This window comes from Mercenaria mercenaria, chromosome 13 (genome assembly GCF_021730395.1).
Source record: "Mercenaria mercenaria strain notata chromosome 13, MADL_Memer_1, whole genome shotgun sequence".
Lineage (NCBI taxonomy): Eukaryota > Metazoa > Mollusca > Bivalvia > Venerida > Veneridae > Mercenaria > Mercenaria mercenaria.
Genome location: NC_069373.1, coordinates 8,106,104 through 8,130,304, shown reverse-complemented (window position 1 = coordinate 8,130,304; position 24,201 = coordinate 8,106,104). Strand labels below are relative to the sequence as shown.

Sequence of the window (24,201 nt, the reverse complement as noted above, 5' to 3'; positions counted from 1 at the left end):
GCCATAACTCTGGAACCCATGATGGGATCTGGCTAGTTTTCGAAAGAAATCAAGATATTACGCCAATACAAGTTATGTGCAAGTTTGATTAATATTGGTTGCAAAATGTGGTCTCTATCGTGTTCACAAGATATTGTGGGCAGATGAAGGACAATCACAAAAGCTCACCCTGTCACTACGTGACAGGTCAGCTAAAAAGGGGTCAGCTAGAGTTATGATTCCTTGACATTGCAACTCCTCTAACCGACCTCTATCTATATGTAAAGTATCAAGTCAATCCCTTTCATTGTTTTGGACTTAGGCTCTGGACAAGCTTTTTACATAAGGGGACATAATTCAAAATGGGGTCAGCTAGAGTTGAAGGTCCTGGTTACTGCACTTCCTTTCAATGACCTCTATATTTCTGTGAAGTATCAAGTCATTCCTTCTTATAGTTTTCAACTTATGCTCTGAACAATTTTTTTCCTCATAAGGAGAGATAATTCAAGAATGGGGTCACCTAGTTAAGGTTCTTTGACACTGCAGTTCCTCTCACTGGCCTCTATCAATACGTAAAGTATCAAGACAATCCCTTTCATAGTTTTGGACTTAGCTCTATACAAACGTTTTACAAAAAGGGAGATAATTAACAAGAGGGTCATAATGACCCTGAATTGCTCACCTGAGTTATATGAGCCACATGTTTCAAATGGCAAACTGACGCTAAAATATTATAAAGTAAGTCAGTAGGTCACATTCATGGTCACTGAAAGTCAGTTTTAAAATTGGTGTGCAAAATTGTACATGTCATCCAAATTTCATGTCTGTATCTTAAAAAACAAGAAAGTTGGTCAGCAGGTCAAGGTCACAGTCAAGTGACTCCTCATTGCTTGGGGTCATCAGGAAATTACAGTTAAACAGTCTAGGAAATATGATCTGATAATTTTTGAAGTATTCATTCCTATATAACAAACATAACAAATGAACCCCAGGGCGGGGCCTCTTTTCACCCAAGGGGCATAATTTGAACAGTCTTGTTAGAGATCCACTAGGCAATGCTACATACCAAATATCAAAGGCCTAGGCCTTGAACTTTCAGACAAGAAGATTTTAAAAACTTTTCCTATATAAGTCTATGTATAACTTGAGACCCCCCAGGACGGGGCCTCTTTTCATCCAAGGGGACTTATTTTATCAGTCTTGGTATATGACCACAAGGCAATGCTTCATACTAAATATCAAAGGCCTAGGTCTTGCGGTTTCAGACAAGAAATTTTCAAAGTTTTTGACTATACAAGTCAATGTAAAACTTGGGACCCCCCGGGCCGGGCCTCTTTTCACTCCAGGGGCACAATTTGGACAATCTTCATGGAGGACCATTAGATAATGTCACATGGCAAATATCAAGGTTCCACGCCTTGCAGTTTTGGACAAGAAATTTTTTTTCAAGTTTTTTCCTTTCGGTTGCCATGGCAACCAGAGTTCTGCATGGAATTCAATTCTTTGAATAATTTTGAAAGGGGGCCAACCAAGGATTATTCCTGTGAAGTTTGGTGTAATTCTGCGCAGTGGTTTTCAGAAGATTTTTTTAGAAAATGTTGACAGACACACGACGCACGTCTCACGATGCACAAAGGACGACGGACATTGAACGGTCACAAAAGCTCACCATGAGCCTTTGGCTCAGGTGAGCTAAAAAATGGGACCATCCATTGTTATTGTTCCTTATTACTGCACTCCCTCTCAATGAACTCTATCATTGTGTCAAGTTATAACTTAGTACCTTCAATACTTTTTGAGTTATGCTCTGGACAAAAAGTGTGACTGATTGAAAGACGGACGGACGAACAAGGTGGCCACAATATGCTCCCCCACTTTGGGGAGCATAAAGAGGGTATAAAAATTTGTGTTGCACATATCTTAAAACTTATTTCACCTAGGGACTAGGGTAATGCAACATAATATAAATATTGTTCAGCATGCGGTTGTGCAACTGGGGTTTTTGTTTGGGATTTCTGTCAGTCAGACCAGAGTTATGGCCCTCGATTTCATCAAAAATGTGCATGAAGATTATGGAAGTTTGTGCCACATGTATCTCAAAAAGTATTTGATTCAGAGTCAAAAAACATTACAGGGTTGTTATATAGAATGTAAAGTTGTGCATCTGGTGTGCTTTTTGGGATTTCACTCAGTCAGACAGAGTTATATGTCCTTGACTTAGTGAAAAATACACAAAGTGCTTAAAAGTTTGTGCACTATATATAAAAAATATTTCAGCTCGAGTCATAACAACATGAGCAGTGACAGTGACAGGAAGGAGGGGGGCACCTGTGTCCTATGGACATGTATCTAGTCCATTTAAATATGGTAAATTACAGGCTCATGCTAACTCAACTTTGCTCTAAGCCATTTTTAAAGGGCAACAAACAATGAAACTAACCTTTTGTTTAAGAAACAAACTGGCATATTCTGAATAGTCAGTGAAAATTGTTTTATCCCCTTCCATGATATCAAAACAAATGGCTCATGTGGCGAACTTCAAGGTGAGCTCTGAAATTTTAATTCACATATTTCCAATCAGTACACTTCATGTTAAAAGATAAACCAAAACAAATATATCACAGTCCTTTGTTTGAATCATAATTATGTCATTAATTTTATTTACCATTTGGTACTTCAGTTTTGACATGGTTCATTTGTCCCTTTCACTGATATTCTGTCAACAGTAAATAGGTAAACCTATTTTCACCAAAAAGGTAAACAGGTCCCTGTTTGATCACTATACTGCTTGATGGCCATACTTGATTGATGTATTAAAGGTAAACAGGTCCCTGTTTGATCAATATACTGCTTGATGGCCATGCTTGATTGATGTATTAAAGGTGATGACTTTGCATTCTGTTCACATTTCTTAAATTAATCACTTCTATTGACTACTACATTTATTTTCACTCAATGAGTTGTGAAACTGAAATCAGTGAATTCACTGTGCTTCACTTTTTAGTGCCAAAATAATCATTTCTAGGCAGGTAGTTAAAGCTTTCTCGGCAAGCGCTGGCGTGAAGAATAACTGACATCTGACAAACAATTTCTGGTCAAATTCTCAAAAACTTCCAAGTACTAACAACCCCTGCAATGATCACCTGATCTTCCTTATCCTCGATGTAATCTAGTCCTGCTATCATGTTTGTTATTAGACACTACTGACTGGTTTACAGCTCACTGACCTGACTATACTCCTCACAACGCTTTCATAACAACACAATTAGATGTTATCTATTCATTTTTCTTCTTCTTTATAACAACTTTCTGACCATCAGTTTCAGCATACAGTCCCATTTCCTCAAGTATTGCCTGATTATTGGTAACGCCTTGCAGTTTTAAGTCAGCAATGTAATGTCTGTTTTCCACATTTTCCTCTGTCAAATTATGGATGGCAAACACAGACCATTGTGTTATAACTGATATTTTGTTATGGAAACTATTTCTATTTGTAAGGACAGTGTCAGTAAAATTTTAAACTACTGTTTTATCCAATAAATCCATAACTAGTATTTCAATAATGTGTCAATAAAATTTGAATACCGTTTTATCCAATGAATCCATAACTAGTATTTCAATAATGTGTCAGTAAAATTTGGAACTACTGTTTTATCCAATAAATCCATAACTAGTATTTCAATAATGTGTCAGTAAAATTTGAAACTACTGTTTTATCCAATAAATCCATAACTAGTATTTCAATAATGTGTCAGTAAAATTTGAAACTACCATTTTATCCAATAAATCCATAACTAGTATTTCAATAATGTGTCAGTAAAATTTGAAACTACTGTTTTATCTAATAAATCCATAACTAGTATTTCAATAATGGCAACTTATCCTTCAGCCTGCTGCTGCCAAGTGATTTTACCTTTGCGACTAGCCGTGCAGGCTTATCATGGTCTGCACTATTCGCTATTCTGTCAGTAAATTTTCACTGAAAACCCCTTTGAATGATGGACCAGTCCATTTTTGAAAATTAGCAGGGTAAAGGTTAATTGCAACTTAATATTTTGCAAGAGCCAGCTATAAATAATGGTCTCCTTGAGAGGTAGTAAGTCTCTCAGGATGTAAGTTGCATATTTTTTTAATTTAGCATTAATTTTAACATTTTAACATTATGTATAAAATGTTAAAATCCTAAGTACCTTCCTATGCACAGGATCACTTCTAAATATAGAAAAATATCTAAGTAAACCTGAAGGCATTTCCCTTTAAAGCAGTTTTTAACACTTGAACCGCGCCATGAGAAAACCAACATAGTGGGTTTGCGACCAGCATGGATCCAGACCAGCCTGTGCATCTGCACACTCTGGTCAGGATCCATGCTGTTTGCTTTCAAAGCCTATTGCGGATGCGCAGGCTGGTCTGGATCCATGCTGGTCGCAAATGCACTAAGTTGGTTTTCTCATGGCGTGGCTCATTTCCTATTTAAGTAACAACAGCTTTTAAACACTAGTATGATTCTTCAATTTCAGAGAATAATTTTTTTACAGATAATGACACCAGTTCAGTATTTATAATAAGAGGCTCACCTGAGTAATATGAGCCACATGTTTCAAATGGCAAACTGATGCTAAAATATTAAGAAAGTAGGTCACATTCATGGTAACTGAAAGTCAGTTTTAAGTTCAGTGTGCAAAACTGTATATGTCATCCAAATTTCAAGGCTGTACCTTAAAAAAAAAGAAAGTAGGTCAGTAGGTCAAGGTAAAAGTCTAGTGATCCCTAATCGCTTGGGGTCATCAGGTAATTATAATTAAACAGTCTAGGAAACATGATCTGATAATTTTTGAAGTATTTTTTCCTATATAACTCATATAACAAGTGACCCCCAGGGCGGGGCCTCTTTTCACCCCAGGGGCATACTTGATCTTGTTAGAGATCCTCTAGGCAATGCTTATTTTTTTCTTATATAAGTTGATGTTAAACTTGGTACCCACAGGACCTCTTTACCCCAGGGACATAATTTGAAAACTTTTGGTAGTGGAACACTAGGAAAGGCAACATACCAAATATCAAAAGCCTATGCCTTGCAGTTTCAGGCAAGAAGATTTTTAAAGTTTTTTCCTATATAAGTCTATATAAAACTTGAGACACCCCGGGGTAGGGCCTCTTTTCACCCCAGGGGCATAATTTAAAAATTTTTGGTAGAGGACCACAAGACATAATTTGAAAACTTTTGGTAGTGGAACACTAGGAAAGGCAACATACCAAATATCAAAAGCATAGGCCTTGCAGTTTCAGATTCAGACAAGAAGATTTTTAAAGTTTTTTCCTATATAAGTCTATGTAAAACTTGGGACCCCCGGGGCAGGGCCTCTTTTCAGCCCAGGGGCATAATTTGAAAAATTTTGGTAGAGGACCACAAAGCAATGTTACAAACAAAATATCAAAGGCCTAGGTCTTGTGGTTTTAGACAAGAAGATTTTTAAAGTTTTTTCCTATATAAGTCTATGTAAAACTTGTGACCCCCGGGCGGGGCCTCTTTTCACCCCAGGAGCACAATTTGAAATATCTTGATAGAGGACCATTAGATGATGACACATGCCAAATATCAAGGCTCTATGCCTTGAGGTTTTGGACAAGAATATCTTTAAAGTTTTTCCTGAAATTCAATTCTTTGGGGGCCACCCAAGGAGAATTCCTGTCAAGTTTGGTGTTATTCTGCCCAGTAGTTTACTAGATTTTTTTTAGAAAATGTTGACAAATGGACGACGCATGAGCGGTCACAAAAGCTCACCATAAGCCTTTGGCTCAGGTGAGTTATATATGTAATATATGTAAAAAAAACTAGAAATGTAAGTTCAAATGAACTTGATCACAATCCTCTAATGCTGTAAAAGTTCAGGAATAACACCATGGCCTAATCATAAATTAAGATAAAATGCAAGGATACAAGGATTTTTACCATCTATGTTTGTCTGAGCTAAAATAAGTGGCAGACCACCTAGTTCTCGAATCTGAAATACAAAAACTCTCATGTACAACCCATGTTTCCTACTTCCAAATGTTGTTTTCAATACACATGTGATTGGTGCAATTTAGTTTTAAGGAATTACTATAGTGGCTAGTGGTTGTGGAGCTTTTTTATCAGTGTTCAAATAAATTGAAAATCCTAGATGATGCTGTCTAAAATGAACTAAATCATGCTGCCATCTAGGAAAAAACTTTACTTAAGAGAAAGAAGCAACCTATCTTAAATTGTATTATTTATGATTATCAGGGAAAAACAACAACTTATACAATAACTATGGACTTGAAAGAACTGCAAATAGGTCAAATGTCCACTTCAGTAGAACTCCATAGCAACAGATTGATAGTTATTGCAAAAATACCAATGCACAATGAATTATGCATGAAAATTCAATTCAGAATGACTCACTGGTATTCTGTAGTGAAATAACGTACAGTTTTATATCGCATCAAGGTATAAGCATATTATGAACAAACATACCAAGTCCTGATTGTGCCTATGTTTGTATGCCATATTACCAAGCAGCCTGATCAAATCTCGCTTCAACCCATACACTGGATGGTCAGTATTTACCTCCCTTATATTGGACATTTTATCCACACTTGTAAACACATTGTCTCCTTGTTGTCCTATCTCTTCAATACACTGTAGTAAGGCTGAAACAAAAGTACAGTAACTGAACATGCTGTAAGATGAAAACGGTCAATACAACAGAACACACTGTTGTTACTCTGAACACAAGTAATACAACTGAACACAATGTAGATGGGCTGAAACACACGTCAACCAACCAAACATGCTGCAGAGAGGCTGAAACACACGGCAACCAACCAAACATGCTGCAGAGAGGCTGAAACACACGGCAACCAACCAAACATGCTGCAGAGAGGCTATAACACACGGCAAACAACCAAACATGCTGCAGAGACGCACAAAATGCAACCAACCAAACATGCAGCAGAGAGGCTGAAACACAATGCAACCAACCAAACATGCAGCAGAGAGGCTGAAACACAATGCAACCAACCAAACATGCAGCAGAGAGGCTGAAGCACAATGCAACCAACCAAACATGCAGCAGAGAGGCTGAAACACAATGCAACCAACCAAACATGCAGCAGAGAGGCTGAAACACAATGCAACCAACCAAACATGCTGCAGAGAGGCTGAAACACAATGCAACCAACAAACATGCTGCAGAGAGGCTGAAACATAATCAATACCAGTAAAAGTGAAACATCAGAAGAAAACAACAGTATCCTCGAGTGTCCATCATTCGTTACCCTAAGCATTTACAGATGAATAGAAAAATAATAATTAAACTTTAAGGTAAATTAAGCACTTACAAGTAATTAATAGCCTTTAATCCATAAATCTAGCAAGTTTTAGCTGCAAACCATCTAAAATAAATTGTCCCCATTCCGTTAAAAAACAACACTCTTCAGAAAATATCTGTCACATTTAGGTTGCAAGGTCGTTACCCCACCACTTCCTGTGACGTCACACCACGAGAGACAGAAATTTTCGGTCACATGGCTTTCTATCATTTTGTAAACAAAAGCAGACGAACTGTCAAATTTATTTTTAGGACAAAACTTCTATACAAATTGGATTTAAATAGAAAAAACAGTTGGCAGACAGGTAAAATATTACTTTTTTACATTTTCTGAGAAGGTAGAGAAAAATTACCTGTTATTTGCACATTTTGATGCTGTTGTTTCATTTTACATTTACTACTACGGTTGTTAAATATTTTCCCATGAATGGTCACGTGCACCTGTAAAATCTCACGAGACTACATGAAAAACAATATGGTGTCGAATGAAGGCCAGTGATGAATGATGGACACTCGACGATACATGTGGTAAGCCTGAAACCGAGGCATTGCAACTAAAAACTACAACAAGACTGAAACACATGCTATGAAACTGTAACGTGGTTGAAACAAAAGCGAGAAAACTAAAAACTCCGATGTAAGGCTCAAACATAAGCTATACACAACTATATAGCTTGTATAAAGGCTGAAACACAAGTAAAGGAGCCTCCGTGGACAAATGGATAAGGTCGCTGACTTTTCAAAATTTCTTGCCACTCAACTGTGGGTTCAACCTTGTTTGGGATGTAGAGTCTCTTTATGTGAGGAAATGACCCAGCTGGCTTGCAGAAGATCGGTGGCTCTACCTTGGTACTAGCCAATGCCTGAAATAAAGCTTGGAGGGGTACATGGGTTCTTACTCCAGGGAAGTGGCCATATAAGCTAAAATTTTGTTGGTGTGTCATTAACATGTCACACTGAAACATAAGCAATATGACTGAAGGCACTGTATGTAGTAACTGTAGGGCAGAAAGACAGGCAATACAACTGTAGTAACTGTAGGGCAGAAAGACTGGCAATACAACTGTAGTAACTGTAGGGCAGAAAGACAGGCAATACAACTGAAAACTATAACAAAACTGAAACACAAGCTATGTAACTGTAACAAAAGACAACTAAAAACTCGGTAATAAAGCTGAAACAAAAGCGTTGTCAAAGGACAGAAACACAACCTATACATGTACCACTGTTGCACGACTGAAAAACAAGCAATTTGCAACTGAAAGCACTAGTGAGACTGAAACACAAGTCATACTACTGAAGACATTGTGGTAAGTTTTAAACATGTAAAAAGCTATACAAATAAAACAAGACTGAAAAACAAACAATTCCACCAAAAACAGTAAGACTGAAAAGGTCCCATAAAACAGAAGCAAGGCTGAACTACAAGCTATATTAGTAATATAACTGTAGTGAAATGAAGCAAAAGTTAGACAAGTGAAAAACTGAAAACACAGCAATATGAATGAAAACATGCAATCATGGAACACTGACTGAATACAGAACACATGATAAGGCATAACAACTTTGGCTATACTGTACAATGAACCGGGGATGTATACAAATCCATTGGATGCAAAAAAACAAAGTAAACCATGGATTCAGAGTAAAAGGTTGATTCAGAGTAAGCCATGGATTCAAAAATTGATACACTACATATGTAACAGGTGGCAAAAACTTAACTTAACATCCACAGGAAGTGTAGAAATAACAAGAACTGTTTTTAAAAACACATATATGACCCCAATCTTACAAAGGTCGATAATGATGGGACCAAGTTTTCTCCAGTAATTGATCAGATAGCATTTTCAATATATATCATAGCTACAGTGACCTTAACCCTTGAGGTACTGACCAAAACAATAGCTGTCATCTCCCAATAATGACTGCAGTTATCTACTAAGAACAGGCAATTATCCAGTATAGTTTGATAACTGTAGGCCAAAAAATTCATTAGTTCCGAGAAGAAACCATTTTCAGTCTCAAGGTGACTGTAACATCGACATCTGACTTACAAATTCCCAAAACAATGCTGCTCTTTAAAAATAATATAATAATAACCTTTATTAAATCATTTAAACAAACTGTTTCTATTCAATTTTAACTTTCTTTACTTTTTGCTTTTGCAACTGTGCCCTTTAATCAACATTCCAAGAATCAAACACACCTCACACATCTGGATTATAAATATTAGTTTGATGTTAAAGACGATTATACATACAGACAACAGTTTTCACCAGTTGTTCATTTTCCTGTATAGAACCATACAAGTTGTGGTGGGCACTGGCAATACACAGACATTCCAATTCTTTCACTGAACACATCACCTACAATACATTAATTAGGCATGAATAAATATACCTATCCTTTCTACCTTGTCTAGGCTGTACCCACTGGGCACATATCACTCCCCAAAATAAGTTTTTACTGTATATTAAACTTAAAAGTAACAAAGGACTATAACAATGCTTAATTTATGATACTATATCTTCATGTAAAATTGTACTAGCCTTGATTTACGATACTATATCTTCATGTAAAATTGTACTAGCCTTGATTTACGATACTATATCTTCATGTAAAATTGTACTAGCCTTGATTTACGATACTATATCTTCATGTAAAATTGTACTAGCCTTGATTTACGATACTATATCTTCATGTAAAATTGTACTAGCCTTGATTTACAATACTATATCTTCATGTAAAATTGTACTAGCCTTGATTTATGAACCTGTTGAAGAATCCTTGATTTGTGAACTATACTTGCATATAACATGTGATAATTTTTGAAAGTTTGAATCTCACAATGAATGGAGAGGATACAGACAAACTTTTCACTATGAATTAACATTCCCATACTCGCTCCACATTATGTTGTCCATTAATTTATAGATTTTTTGCAATCATCACTCAGATCCCATCTGTGCTGAGGCTATTTTTGAACAATATCCCTAGCTAAACACACATACCTTGAATAACATACTTACATTGGTCTCAAAAACGAACCTAGAAGCCTGATTCCATGGCTATAAAACTGAGTCTTGAGACCAGTCGAAAATGAGTCTCAAGTCCAATCCCAGAAGCCAGGTTCCAAGTCTATGAAACTGAGTCTTGAAACCAGTTTCTGGAAGCTGGGTTCCAGGCTATGAAATTTAGTCTACAGGCGAGTCTCCAAGAAGCCTGGTTCCAGGCTAAGAAAATGAGTCTTGATACCAGTCTTCTAGAAGCCTGGTTCCAGGCTAAAAAATGTGTCTTGAGACTAATCTCCAAGACATCTGGTTCCATGCTATGAAACTGCACCTTGAGGCCAGGCTTTTAGAAGCCTGATACCAAGGCTATGAAACTGAGTCTTGAGACCTGTCTCATGAAAGCCCGGTACCAAGGCTATGAAACTGAGTCTTGAGACCAGTCTCCTGAAAGCCTGGTACCAAGGCTATGAAACTGAGTTTTGAGACCAGTCTCCTGAAAGCCTGGTACCAAGGCTATGAATCTGAGTCCTGAGACCAGTCTCCTATAAGCCTGGTACCAAAGCTATGAAACTGAGTCTTGAGACCCATCTCCTGAAAGCCCGGTACCAAGGCTATGAAACTGAGTCTTGAGACCAGTCTCCTATAAGCCTGGTACCAGGGCTATGAAACTGAGTCTTGAGACAAATCTCAGAATGCATCCTTGGAGTTTTGAGAATGGTCTCCAAACTGTTTTATAAAATTTGGTCCTGATATGTGTGTTTGGGAGGGGGCCCAAGACAGGAGGAAGCACACAACAGAAGAAGCTTTCAAGTTCATATAAATTCAATTAAAAAAAAACAAATCACAGATACCAATTCAGACCGTAGTTAAAAACAAAAGTATAATATCTATGTATATTATAAAGGTTTCAGTTAAACATATTCTGACAGTGTTTACCTGTAATTGATTTGAAGAATCAGAAGGCAACGAAGGAATGAGATGTGACTGAAGTATGAAATCAGCTGCGATATAGTGTATATTATTACTTGCAGGTATGTCACCGCCTGGTGCTATATCAGTGTCAGTGGTCTGTGAATTGTCCTCTGGTAACCTTTGCAACATGTTCATCAATACCTCCAACATCAAAATCCTGAAAAAGGTTCCAGGTATATATATCAATACCTCCAACATCAAAATCCTGAAAAAAGTTCCAGGTATATACATCAATACCTCCAACATCAAAATCCTGAAAAAAGTTCCAGGCATACACAGGCTATCAGAACCAAAAGCTAATATTCGCATGTCAGTGAAACCATTTTCTACAACTAGACCAAAAGTTATGAAGCGTGTCTCAGAATGACGCCCTATGGTTAATTTCAAGTTTGACCTCAGAATCAACCAATCAAATACTGGAGATTTGAGAATGATCTCCAAAGACAGTTTCATAACCTTGGACCCCGGGCTATAAAAGTATCAAACAAATATCAGCAAAGGTTCTAAAGAACACTGAAAATATTGGTAGAATCAGCATAGCCACACCACAACTTATACTCATTTTCTAACTCAAACATCCATTAAAAAATATCAGAATCACTTCATTTGGTAGTAATATAGTCAACCATTTCAAGACAGATCTACTGAAGTAACAAGCCTGAATTGTCGACTATGCAAACACCCTATTGACCAGCCTGAATTGTCTACTATGCAAACACCCTATTGACCAGCCTGAATTGTCTACTATGCAAACACCCTATTGACCAGCCTGAATTGTCTACTACGCAAACACCCTATTGACCAGCCTGAATTGTCTACTATGCAAACGCCCTATTGACCAGCCTGAATTGTCTACTATGCAAACGCCCTATTGACCAGCCTGAATTGTCTACTATGCAAACACCCTATTGACCAAAAAGTGGCAAGAACTAACCAAACTTCATTTAAGTTCATGTTTATATAAATTTACATGTACCTTGTCTGAATAGGCATTTTATTGTACAACTTCTCACAAAATTCTGGAATCTTCAAACAATCTTCTGTCACAAGTAAACTGTAACGATATAGTTAATTATAGCATGTTAGGAATTTATGCTGTTTGTTTTCATAGATACACAGAATTAGACAAAAAAAATATTGATTTCTGATTAAAAGATAGTCAGCTTGTAAGCAGATTTGTTAATACTTTATATATAGCTAAAAATGGTTTATTTGGACTTGATTTGACCTGGTTACCTCAGTTTACACTTCACTGGGATACCTAACATGTGTCTGTATCTAAGTTTTGTGATAGCCACCACCTGTTATCAAATGGTAGAATTTTTTCAGTTTTGGAATATAGTGGCAGGATTCATTACGAGAGGAAATTCACGCCAACAAAACTAAAATAGCGGAAAATTCAAAAATTGTCTTGTAATATAAACAATGTTTTTCATAAATATGTTACACTAAAAAAGAAAATGAGAACACATTGTCTTGTGTTTTAAATGCTACAGTTTACATAATTTATATAAATCTGCTGAGTTTTTGTTGGAACGTGAAGTAAAAATATTTTTCGGCAGCGTTTTGTGAAAAAGGGGGAAAAACATACGTTTGAGTGACGACAAAACAACTAACCCGTTCTGTGAATCAGATTTGGCGGCAATCTGCACACAGGTATTCAGTAACGACCACTCTGTGTCACCTAATGTAGCAGATATCATTATTTGGATATCTGTCAGGATTATATGAATAACCATCAACACATACTCCTTGAGCTTTTCATCCTCCAACAACAATAAATTTCTGCAACAAGAAAATATTATCCTTTTCAAAACAGGATAAGTCTAAAATCATGTATATTTTCAAATGCAGAAAACAGATTTTAATCCATGGTCTGTGATTAGAAAATATGTAACCTGTTTATCATGTTTTTTATCTGTACATGTATGAATTCAAATTATGCTCCTTTTATTGCAGTTTTGGAGTCACAAATCATGTATATTTTCAAATGCAGAAAACAGATTTTAAACCATGGTCTGTGATTAGAAAATATGTAACCTGTTTATCAAGTTTTTTATCTGTACATGTATGAATTCAAATTATGCTCCTTTTATTGCAGTTTTGGAGTCACAAATCATGTATATTTTCAAATGCAGAAAACAGATTTTAAACCATGGTCTGTGATTAATTAATATATATTTAACCTGTTTATCATCATTGTTTATCTGTACATGTATAAATTCAAATTATGGTCCTTTTACAGCAGTTTTGGAGTCACAAAAGCTTCTAATATACTAGTAATTCTAAGCACATCAAAAAGTACTCATGCTCTTCGCATTTGATTTACTTTATTTTCAATTTTGAACATTTTAAATCTTAAGTCCTGGTCATAATTCAATAACACAAGCATGCTCTACACTACCTAAAGACATCACCGAACTGCTCCCAAATCTGAATCTGATTTTCTTTATTTCCTGAAGAATAATTGCCTAGAAACTGTACCACACAGCGTAGCAGCAAAAACAACTCCTCAGATTTTGTATCACTGTGTACTTGAGTTGACAGTAAAGTGTGTGTTAGTTTGATGAATCTTTCAGAGTTGCGTAGAAGGGTCTGATTGTCAGTACACATTGCACATATGTTTCTACATAATCTGTAACAGTTAGTTACACATTCACACATCTCTGAAGACAGTTCCTGTTCTGAGGCTTCAAGAATACTTTCCAGGTCAGCAATGAATGACTCTTCCAATCTGACGCTGAAAAATGGGAAATTGATATTTATAAGAAAACATTTACCTTTTTCTTCTCAATATGTAACAAGAGGACCATGATGGTCCTGAATCGCTCACCTCTTCCCACATGACCCAGTTTTGAGTATGACGTCGTTTTTTCTATTATTTGACATAGTGACCTAGTTTTTGAGCTCATGTGACCCAGTTTTGAACTTGACCTAGATATTATCAAGATAAAAATTCTGACCAATTTTCATGAAGATCCATTGAAAAATATGGTCTCTAGGTTTTTCTATTATTTCACCTACTGACCTAGTTTTCGAAGGTACGTGACCCTGTTTTGAAATTTACCTAGATATCATCAAGGTGAACATTCTCACTAATTTTCATGAAGATCTCATGAAAAATATGGCCTCTAGAGGGGTCACAAGGTTTTTCTATTTTTATACCTACTGGCCTAGTTTTTGACCGCACACGACCCAGTTTCGAAACTGACCTAGATATCATCAAGGTGAACATTCAGATCAATTTTCATGAAGATCCATTGAAAAATATGGCCTCTAAAGAGGTCAAAAGATTTTAATAATTTTAGACCTACTGACCTAGTTTTTGACCGCAGTTGACTCAGTTTCAAACTTGACCTAGATATCATCAAGATGAACATTCAGACCAACTTTCATACAGATCCCATGAAAAGTATGGCCTCTAGAGAGGTCACAAGGCTTTTTATTATTTGACCTACTGACCTAGTTTTTTATGGCACGTGACCCAGTTTCAAACTTGACCTAGATAACATCAATGTGAACATTCTGATCAATTTTTCTGGAGATCCATTCATAAGTATGGCCTCTAGAGATGTCACAAGGTTTTTCTATTTTTAGACCTACTGACCTAGTTTTTGACCGCACATGACCCTGTTTCGAACTTGATCTAGATATCATCAAGATGAACATTCAGACCAATTTTCATACAGATCCAATGAAAAATATGGCCTTTAGAGAGGTCACAAGGTTTTTCTAGTATTTGACCTACTGACCTAGTTTTAGATGGCACGTGACCCACTTTCGAACTTGACCTTGATATCATCAAGATGAACATTCAGATTAACTTTCATACAGATCCCATGAAAAATATGGCCTCTAGAGTGGTCACAAGGTTTTTCTATTATTTGACCTACTGACCTAGTTTTTGATGGCACGTGACCCACTTTCGAGCTTGACCTAGATATCATCATGGTGAACGTTCTGACCAATTTTCATGAAGATGTCATGAAATATATGGCCTCTAGAGAGGTCAGAAGGTTTTTCTATTTTTAGACCTACTGACCTAGTTTTTGACAGCACGTGACCCAGTTTCGAACTTGATCTAGATATCATCAAGATGAACATTCAGACCAACTTTCATACAGATCCCATGAAAAATATGGCCTTTAGAGAGGTCACAAGGTTTTTCTATTATTTCACCTATTGACCTAGTTTTTGACGGCACGTGACCGAGTTTCAAACTTGACCTAGATATCATCAAGGTGAACGTTCTGACCAATTTTCATGAAAATCTTTTGAAATATATGGCCTCTAGAGAGGTCCCAAGGTTTTTCTAGTTTTAGACCTTCTGACCTAGTTTTTGAAGGCACGTGACCCAGTTTCGAACTTGATCTAGATATCATCAAGATGAACATTCTGACCAACTTTCATAAAGATCCCATGAAAAATGTGACCTCTAGAGTGGTCACAAGGTTTTTCTATTTTTAGACCTACTGACCTAGTTTTTGACCGCACGTGACCCAGTTTCGAACTTGACCTAGATATCATCAAGATGAACATTCTGACCAACTTTCATGAAGATCCCATGAAAAATGTGACCTCTAAAGTGGTCACAAGGTTTTTCTATTTTTAGACCTACTGACCTAGTTTTTGACCGCACGTTACCCAGTTTCGAACTTGACCTAGATATCATCAAGATGAACATTCTGACCAATTTTCATAAAGATCCCATGAAAAATGTGACCTCTAGAGTGGTCACAAGCAAAAGTTTACGGATGCACGCACGGACGGACGACGGACACTGCGCGATCACAAAAGCTCACCTTGTCACTTTGTGACAGGTGAGCTAAAAAGTGGGAAAGTTGAGTCAATAATTCAGGGTGGCCAACCCACGTGACTATTGGATATTGTACAGTGTACACATCTCGACTGCTTTTCGTAATAATTCAGGGTGGCCAACCCACTTGACTTTTGGATATTGTACAGTGTACACATCTCGACTGCTTTTTGTGGACTAACTGTGTAGATAATACACACACTTCTCAGTTGGACCAAGTGTTTCAGAAAAGCACTGAGAACTGATTGCAGACGTTTAATGCAGAGGAAAGCACTCATTTTGCTGTCTTAATACTCCTTATCATACATGAAAATCCTTCAAGTAATAAAGAAAATGTCATCTGAATCTGGATGTTTTCTCTGTGTGTATGGTATCCAAAAGTTAAGTGGGTTGGCCACCCTGTAAATGGATCTCCAAACCAGTAATAACACGAGTTCAAAGTTGTAACTTCTAGTGATTAAGATGAAAGAAATGCTGACCCAATGCATAGATTACATGTCTATATACAGGTATTTCAAGTTCATGCATCAAAACGGAAAAAAAGTAGATTAACACGACACAGATTAGCAGGCTTTATAGATCTACTGTTATGTCAATGCATGTCTTGACTGTTTTTTTGTTTTTAAGTTTATTTAAATTTTTGGTATTCAATATTATGCATTGTGCAGACTATTCTGCCTGTAACATTGTTTATAACTTCCTTGATGGATTTTAGTAAAACAAAAAGCATCAAAGACAGAAAAACAAGTGCTTTCCTCAGCATGAAATGTCTCCAAGACTTTCAATACTGTCTTCAAACACTTTGCCAAAATTTCAGTGTGTACGTTACCTAGACATTTGGTCTGTGAAAAACATTTGGACTAAGTGCTTGAGAAAAGTATCATGAATGTCTGGCAGATGCTTTGTGGTGAGGAAAGCACCCATTTAATGATTTTTCTTCTCTTGGACGCTTTTTACTTGATTAAAATCAATGTCAAGTAATAAGGAAATTATAAACAAAATTGTCTATGAATTGAGCGATTTACCAATATATTTAAGATACCAAAATACCAAAAAGTCACATGGGTTAGCTATACTGAATAATTATACCTTAAATGTGCTGTATCTAAAAATACTCCTTTTCTGGAGTTGAAGCGCACATAAATCCTAAAAAATAAGGCAGCTGAAATAATAATATTAAACAAATAGGATGAGGAACTAAATATAACGATATGTTTTCCTGTCCTAAATATGTAAATACGTTCATCCTCATGTTATGCAATACCAGATGCTGTTTTACTTGTAACTTGGCATAGGTCATAACTAAGACCCCATTTCAGTTTGCTGTAAATATATGATTTGTATCTGTTTACATCTGTGAACTTCAAATAAATCTCTTGGTCTGATAAGCACTGCAATAGGACGTTCGGGACAGCGTGATAACTTTTGACTGTTGCTGTTCCGTCACATCCAAACTTATTCTGCAAATTTCTGTTAGGAAATACCCAATGAAATCCATTGGAAACGTTTTCTGGTATATGTTTGATGAATTTGTTATGATTATATCTCTGATAATGACCTTTCTTGAATAAAAATGTTGTGTTTTGTTTCTGCAATTTAGTGTCATCGACCGTCTGCTGTGTATTGAAACTGATGTCTTGGCAGATATCCCCTCACACCTGTCCACAGACTTAAAGTCTCTGATTTAAAGTTATGCATTATATTCATTATATGGGTTAGTCCAACAAATTTGACGCGATCCTAGGAAATATTGAGACAATTTTTTCATATGGGCAATATCCCCACTAGCGTCAAACACTCGATAAACCAAAATAGTGGAAGCATTTTCCGATGAAATTTTCATCGCTGCCGACGCTTTACATGCTATTTAAATGCTGATTATGTTATGAATTGGCCATAAATTCAAATAAAACTTTCATGTTTCAATAGGGGATTCAATTCCTCATTGATTTATGTTAGAATTATCAAATAATATCCAAAATTACGAATTTTCTGGTGATTTAAACCTATGTATGTACTGTACACATAAGGCAACCTCTTCCCTTCGATTTATCCAGAGAAATGTCAAGACTGATAACATAAAGGTTACTATACACCACCTATGTCCGCCCCCAGCTAGAATACTGTTCAAGTGTGTGGCATCCCTGGCAGAAATCTCTCACCCATAAACTTGAATGAGTCCAAAGGTCAGCAGCTAGGTATGTTATGAATGACTACAACTACACAAGCAGTGTAACTGAAATGTTGAAATCCCTAGAATGGAAAACACTCCAGTATCGTAGGTTAAACTGTTCATTACTTTTGTTTTACAAAATAAGGACCCAGACCGTTGCAATTGACCAAGGTTACTTGACCCCCATTAGAAATCTGAACTACTTGATCCCTTATTCCAGCACTCAATACTTTGCTAACTCTTATTTCCCTAGAACCATCCGTCTCTGGAACTCCCTCCCCACATCAGTCAAAGCTAGCCCCAGCCTTAGTATCTTTACAGAGAGGCCCTCAACTGGAGAACTGTTCAAGCGTCTGGCATCCTTGGCAAAAAACCCTTACTAGCAGTCGAAAATGTCCAAAGGTCAGCTGCTAGGTATGTCATGTACGACTACAGTTACACCAGAAGTGTTACACAAATGTTGAAAACTTTAGAATGGAATACACTCCAATATAGAAGGTTACACAGTTCATTAGTAATGTTTTATAAAATAAGGAGTCGACCAATCTCATCTTATTCCAACTAGAAATCTAAATTACTTAATCCCCCATGTCTCACACTCAGTACTTTTCTAACTCCTACTTCCCAAGGTCCATCCCACTCTGGAACTCCCTACCAACTTATGTCAAATCTAGCCCCAGTCTCAGTAACTTTAGAGAGAGGCTGGCGGTGGTCAGTATGTAATTCTATTGCCTCTGTCCTATTTTAACTGTAGCATACTGTCTTTTTTAGCTTTTATTCTTTTAACATTGTAACATATCATTTCTTTAACAATAGTCGGAAATCGACAGTTGGGTGAAAGATGTAGATGTATGTAGATGTACACGATTAATGTTTACAGTGTATATACACGCCAATATGCGCAAGCAACAAAACCAATAACTTTACAGGACTGTGTACTGTGATTTATCCTCCATTACTTTGGTCCTATGAAGTTTTGACGTTTAGATTGCCAAGTCACAAATATAAAACAATCTGTACATGGAATTATTTTGATTAGGGGGTAGGTGGTTATTTTTGAAGACTGGTATTTTGAGGTAACCAGGTGTGGAAGGAGGCAGGGGGTGAGTAAAATGTCTTCTGGAGGCGGGGTAATTTAAAAAAAAAACTGCTTCCCCAGGCTAATTCCAGACAGTTCCCCCCCAAGACTATTCCCCCTCTGACAATTCCCCCCCTGACGATTCCCCCCCAAACTGGGGGGGAATTGTCACCTTATTTTATTTATATAATTTTTTTTTTTATACTGATATAAAAATATCTTTTTTTACTAATTTTGTTCTAAGGTGAGCTTTTTATTATTCTACATGAAAAAATTATTATTCTTTGACCTGGTAACTAACAGTTCATTGGATAATTATATTTATGTCCTTTATTCTATTATCTATATTTTTTAGTTAGACATTGTGAAAATATTCTTAGGACGGGCGTCGGGAGGTGTTTGATATTGGGGCCGCGAAAGGTGGGGTAGGTACTGGAGGGAGATACCTCCTCCCATAATGGAGGTACGGGGAGGTTCCCCGGAAAATTTTTGTTCTGGTACATTTTAGGGGTATTGACTCCAGTATTTTCTTACCATTTACATAATGTTACAAATTTAAGAAATGATCTAAAAAGTTTTTCATGATGAAAACATGTTAAATCAGAGAATACGTACCTCATCATAGAGAAGCCAAGCACAGAACACTGAATGAGCGCTGTTCAGGATTTTTTATTCCAAAAGTGCGTTTTGGAAATTTGAAATTTAGTGGTTGGTTAGGAGTATCCATTATGAGTATTATAAAAGATTTGAAAGTGGTTAAACTTCACTTCTTATTTTGTTTGAAATATCAATTTTTGAGTAAAAACAATTTATGCAATTAATTTCTTACATATTAGCGGTGTGATAAATCTTAATACTTAATTACCTCTTCCATAAAAAAAAACATGACAATTATTTTTCTTAATTTTCTACATTAATTCCTTAGATCTTAGCGGCACGGTATATAATGTGGTATCATTTTTAAGTGTATTGACTATTTTGTGTGGCTTCTTTAATAAACTTAGCTATCTTAAGAAGCAGCTTAGCATTTTTCGAAGACATTGAATTATCATTATTTTTCTGAATAGTGGGCCATTGTGTATTACCAAGGTTCTTCTTTCTAATATCTGTATATTGAGTGTAGGACAAAATCCCCTGCGGATTTTTCAATATCTATAATTATCTACATCTAATGAATGTGAATGGAAAGAGGTGTCTTGAAAATAATTATTATCATAGAGTATAATATCGATAACTGATGCACTTATTAAAGAACAAAATTCAGCCAAAAGACTCAAAAAGAGATTTTTAAATAATTATGTTAACTGTGCCATTGGTTAACTGTATCCATTATTTTAACTAATGTAGATATTTTCAGGACACAAATACACAAAAATGTATCGCATAAAATATGAAAACGCCAGAAATTATTGGCAAAGATTAATGAGTGCCAGGTCAGTACTTACGGACAATTATAACTCACAGGACAACTGCATCCGCTTTATTTGATTTTATATATATGTAGAATATGATAAATACTTCCATCTTATAGAAGGATTATTTACACATGAAACAGGAAATAGTACTTGTATAAAATAAATCTCAAACCTTTTTGGGATATTTTATTCCAGAAAAAAACCCTAAAAATTAAAATGTATAATAATTAAGGGATACATACAAACAAATCATTGTTCCTTTGACTTCTCAACTCGATTGAAAGGTGCTGATTACCAGAATCGCGTAATGACATTATTGCAATAAACAAATTTAATCAAAACGGTAACCAGTCAATCTTTCACACCTCTTGATTGAATTACCAGCTGTAAAACAGTAATCAAAGCTGACATTGATCAATCAATTATGATACTGTTGTTGTTACATTTTAATTGTGATTATGATATTTATAAACAATATAACAATTTGTCCATGTATAATGACAATTATCAGTATTACTTTGTGTGATACTTTTGATGAAGCACTTGTTGGAAATTGTGATAAACCAAAATTAGATAATGCCAATCAACTTCTTCTTGTAAGAAATTTATCAAAACCTGTATTGTAAGGATATAGTACTTTTTATCCAGAGAAAATACTATTACTCCATGCTTTCTGGAATGAAAGCAAACCGACACATGTAACATCCTTAATAAATTTCATGATGAATTCCAAGGACGTTTCAACTTGTAAAACTGTATTGATATTTCATCGTTTTTTTAATTCATGTTTGCAGCTTCGTTTTTGATCAAGTTTTTCATATTAATGTTTAAAGTGATATTATTGGCTTTTATTAACATTACTGTAATCTTTTTAGTTTTCCCCAATTAATATGATTAAGACAGTTTTATTGTCCAACATCGGGAAACTATATGCTATTTTGACGATCAGATTACCTTATTAAATGTAAATATTTTCTATTTTTTTAACATACATCTTTGCATAGAGGTTCCATTATAGATACTGTTAACAAATAAATAAATTGCTTTAAAAAAAATTAAGTTCTCAGCCATGGCTACTTATCCAAAATGCTACTACTTCACATAAAAAAAATCCTTATTTTGGGTACCAAATTAATGCATCAAATATAAGTTTTTCTATTTACTTTTAAATATACAGTATTGGAGTATAGAATTTTTCCATATTAAATAAACTTTACAACCCTTTAAACATATTATAATATGGAGAGGGGGAACTGTCACCCTTACATAACATTGTGGGGGGAATTGTCCGGGAGTGAATTGTCTTGGGGGGGAATTGTCTTGAGGGGGAATCATCTTGGGGGGGAATAGTCTGACAACCTTTTGATTAGGGGGTAGGTGGTTATTTTTGAAGACTGGTATTTTGAGGTAACCAGGTGTGGAAGGAGGCAGGGGGTGAGTAAAATGTCTTCTGGAGGCGGGGTAATTTAAAAAAAAAACTGCTTCCCCAGGGTGGACATTCCTCGAATTATGACGTGGGGTAAGCCTTCTGGGGACGGGATGAATCGATACGCTGTTAATTTGCTTACCGGAGTTTAGCAGTTACGATTTCTTGGATCATGCTACTAAAGATATGGTTCAGTTTACTTATTTGAATTGGCTCTACTTGTGATGACATACAAACGTGTACTTCAGAAAAATATTTCCCAACATCAAACAACAACATGGAGGCCGCCATGTTTTCGAAGTGAAGGGTATAGACGCCGTCCAGTAACCGGATTTCTCGCCTACGTTCTAGCCGTTTGGTAACCGGACACATTTGGAGGGGCGGGGGTTTTAGGCGTCCAGTAATTATGAACTATGTATTTTTCTCTCAAAATATTGTAATAGACTTAAGTTAATAAGTTGCTCAATTACATGTAATCAATGTATTTGTGTTAAAAACGCTGCTGCTCATAAAAAATAAAGCTCCTTTCATTTTATGTAAAAATACAGATAAAACAGCTGTCGAGATAGATGTATTGCATAATTACATGTGTGCAAAGTTTCAAAGCTATAGCTCTTCTAGTATTTAAAAAAATAGAACTAAACAAAAAATTTAACCAGGCAATTCAAATTTTCCAAACCCTAACTGACCATGGCCACTGACCATAATTCTGAAACAAGAGGGCCATAATGGCCCTATATCACTCACCTGTCATCATTGCATTTAAGGACAAGAAGGTCAAAAAATCATAATCAAGATCAATCAAAAGAATCATGAGAAAATATAGTTGAAATTTTCTTAAAGGTACAGATATGTCAAAATACACCTATAAATTGGAGGTACCATCCATGTTGTACCACAGGAAAGTGGTCTCGGTTTTTCGCTTCGGCCAATAATAAAAAAGTTACTTAATAAGCTATTTATAGTAACATAAAAGGGAAGTAATTAAAACAAAAATAAAGAAGAATCTGCCAAATAAAAACAAAAGCACTGCAATGCAACGCAGATGCAGAGCAATATACACACAAAACAAAGTCCTATGACCTTTGACCCCTAAGTGTGACCCTGTCCTTGAAGTGAGCCATCCGAAACATGCGCTCTGCACATCGTTTCGATGAGGTGAACATTTGTGTCAGGTTTCTTTGAAATCCTTCAAGGGGTTCAAGAGTCACAGAGTGGAAGGGAAATTGCTAACCAACAGACAGACAGACAGACAGACGGACACGGAGGCGATAACATAATACGTCTCTTAGGGCGTATAAAAAGGAATCGAGATCTTATGGTGATACAAGTTGTGTGCAAGTTTGGTTAAAATCAAATCATAAATAAAGCTGCTATTGTGCAGACAAGGTCAAAATAGCTAATTCTGGCCCTATCAGGGGCCATAACTCTGGAACCCATAGTGGAATCTGGCCAGTTCAAGAAAGGAATCAAGATCTTGTGGTGATACAATTTGTGTGCAAGTTTGGTTAAAATCAAATCATAAATGAAGCTGCTATTGCGCAGACAAGGTCAAAATAGCTAATTTTGGCCTTTTCAGGGGCCATAACTCTAAAACCCATTACGGGATATGGCCGGTTCAAGAAAAGAACTGAGATCTTATGGTGACACAAGTTTTGTGCAAGTTTGATTAAATTCAAATCACAAATGAAGCTGCTATTGTGCAGACAAGGTCAAAATAGCTAATTTTGGCCCTTTCAGGGGCCATAACTCTGGAACCCATCGTGGGATCTGGCCAGTTCAAGATAGGAACCAAGATCTTATAGTGATACAAGTTGTGTGCAAGTTTGGTTAAAATAAAATCATAAATGAAGCTGCTATTGTGCAGACAAGGTCAAACTAGCTAATTCTGGCCCTTTCAGGGGCCATAACTCTGGAACCCATAATGGAATCTGGCCAGTTCAAGAAAGGAATCAAGATCTTATGGTGATACAAGT

At 36.2% G+C, this 24,201-nt stretch overlaps 1 protein-coding gene across 2 annotated transcripts; it reads right to left on the bottom strand.

The window, feature by feature from the left end:
* Positions 1–2,503: 2,503 nt before the first annotated feature.
* LOC123530539 (ataxin-10-like) lies at positions 2,504–22,536 on the bottom strand. Of its 2 annotated transcripts, none has more exons than XM_053521111.1 (9): positions 22,459–22,536; positions 13,722–14,057; positions 12,935–13,102; positions 12,294–12,371; positions 11,282–11,474; positions 9,595–9,700; positions 6,479–6,654; positions 5,921–5,984; positions 2,504–3,440 (listed from the first exon to the last, which is right to left on the bottom strand). In XM_053521111.1, exons 2-9 carry the CDS (start codon positions 13,979–13,981, stop codon positions 3,256–3,258), a joined length of 1,230 nt encoding a protein of 409 aa, XP_053377086.1. In that variant the 5' UTR covers positions 13,982–14,057; positions 22,459–22,536; the 3' UTR covers positions 2,504–3,255. The 2 variants fall into 2 exon arrangements, with proteins under 2 accessions (XP_053377086.1, XP_053377085.1); XM_053521110.1 differs by having other exon boundaries at positions 22,368–22,528.
* Positions 22,537–24,201: the final 1,665 nt, after the last annotated feature.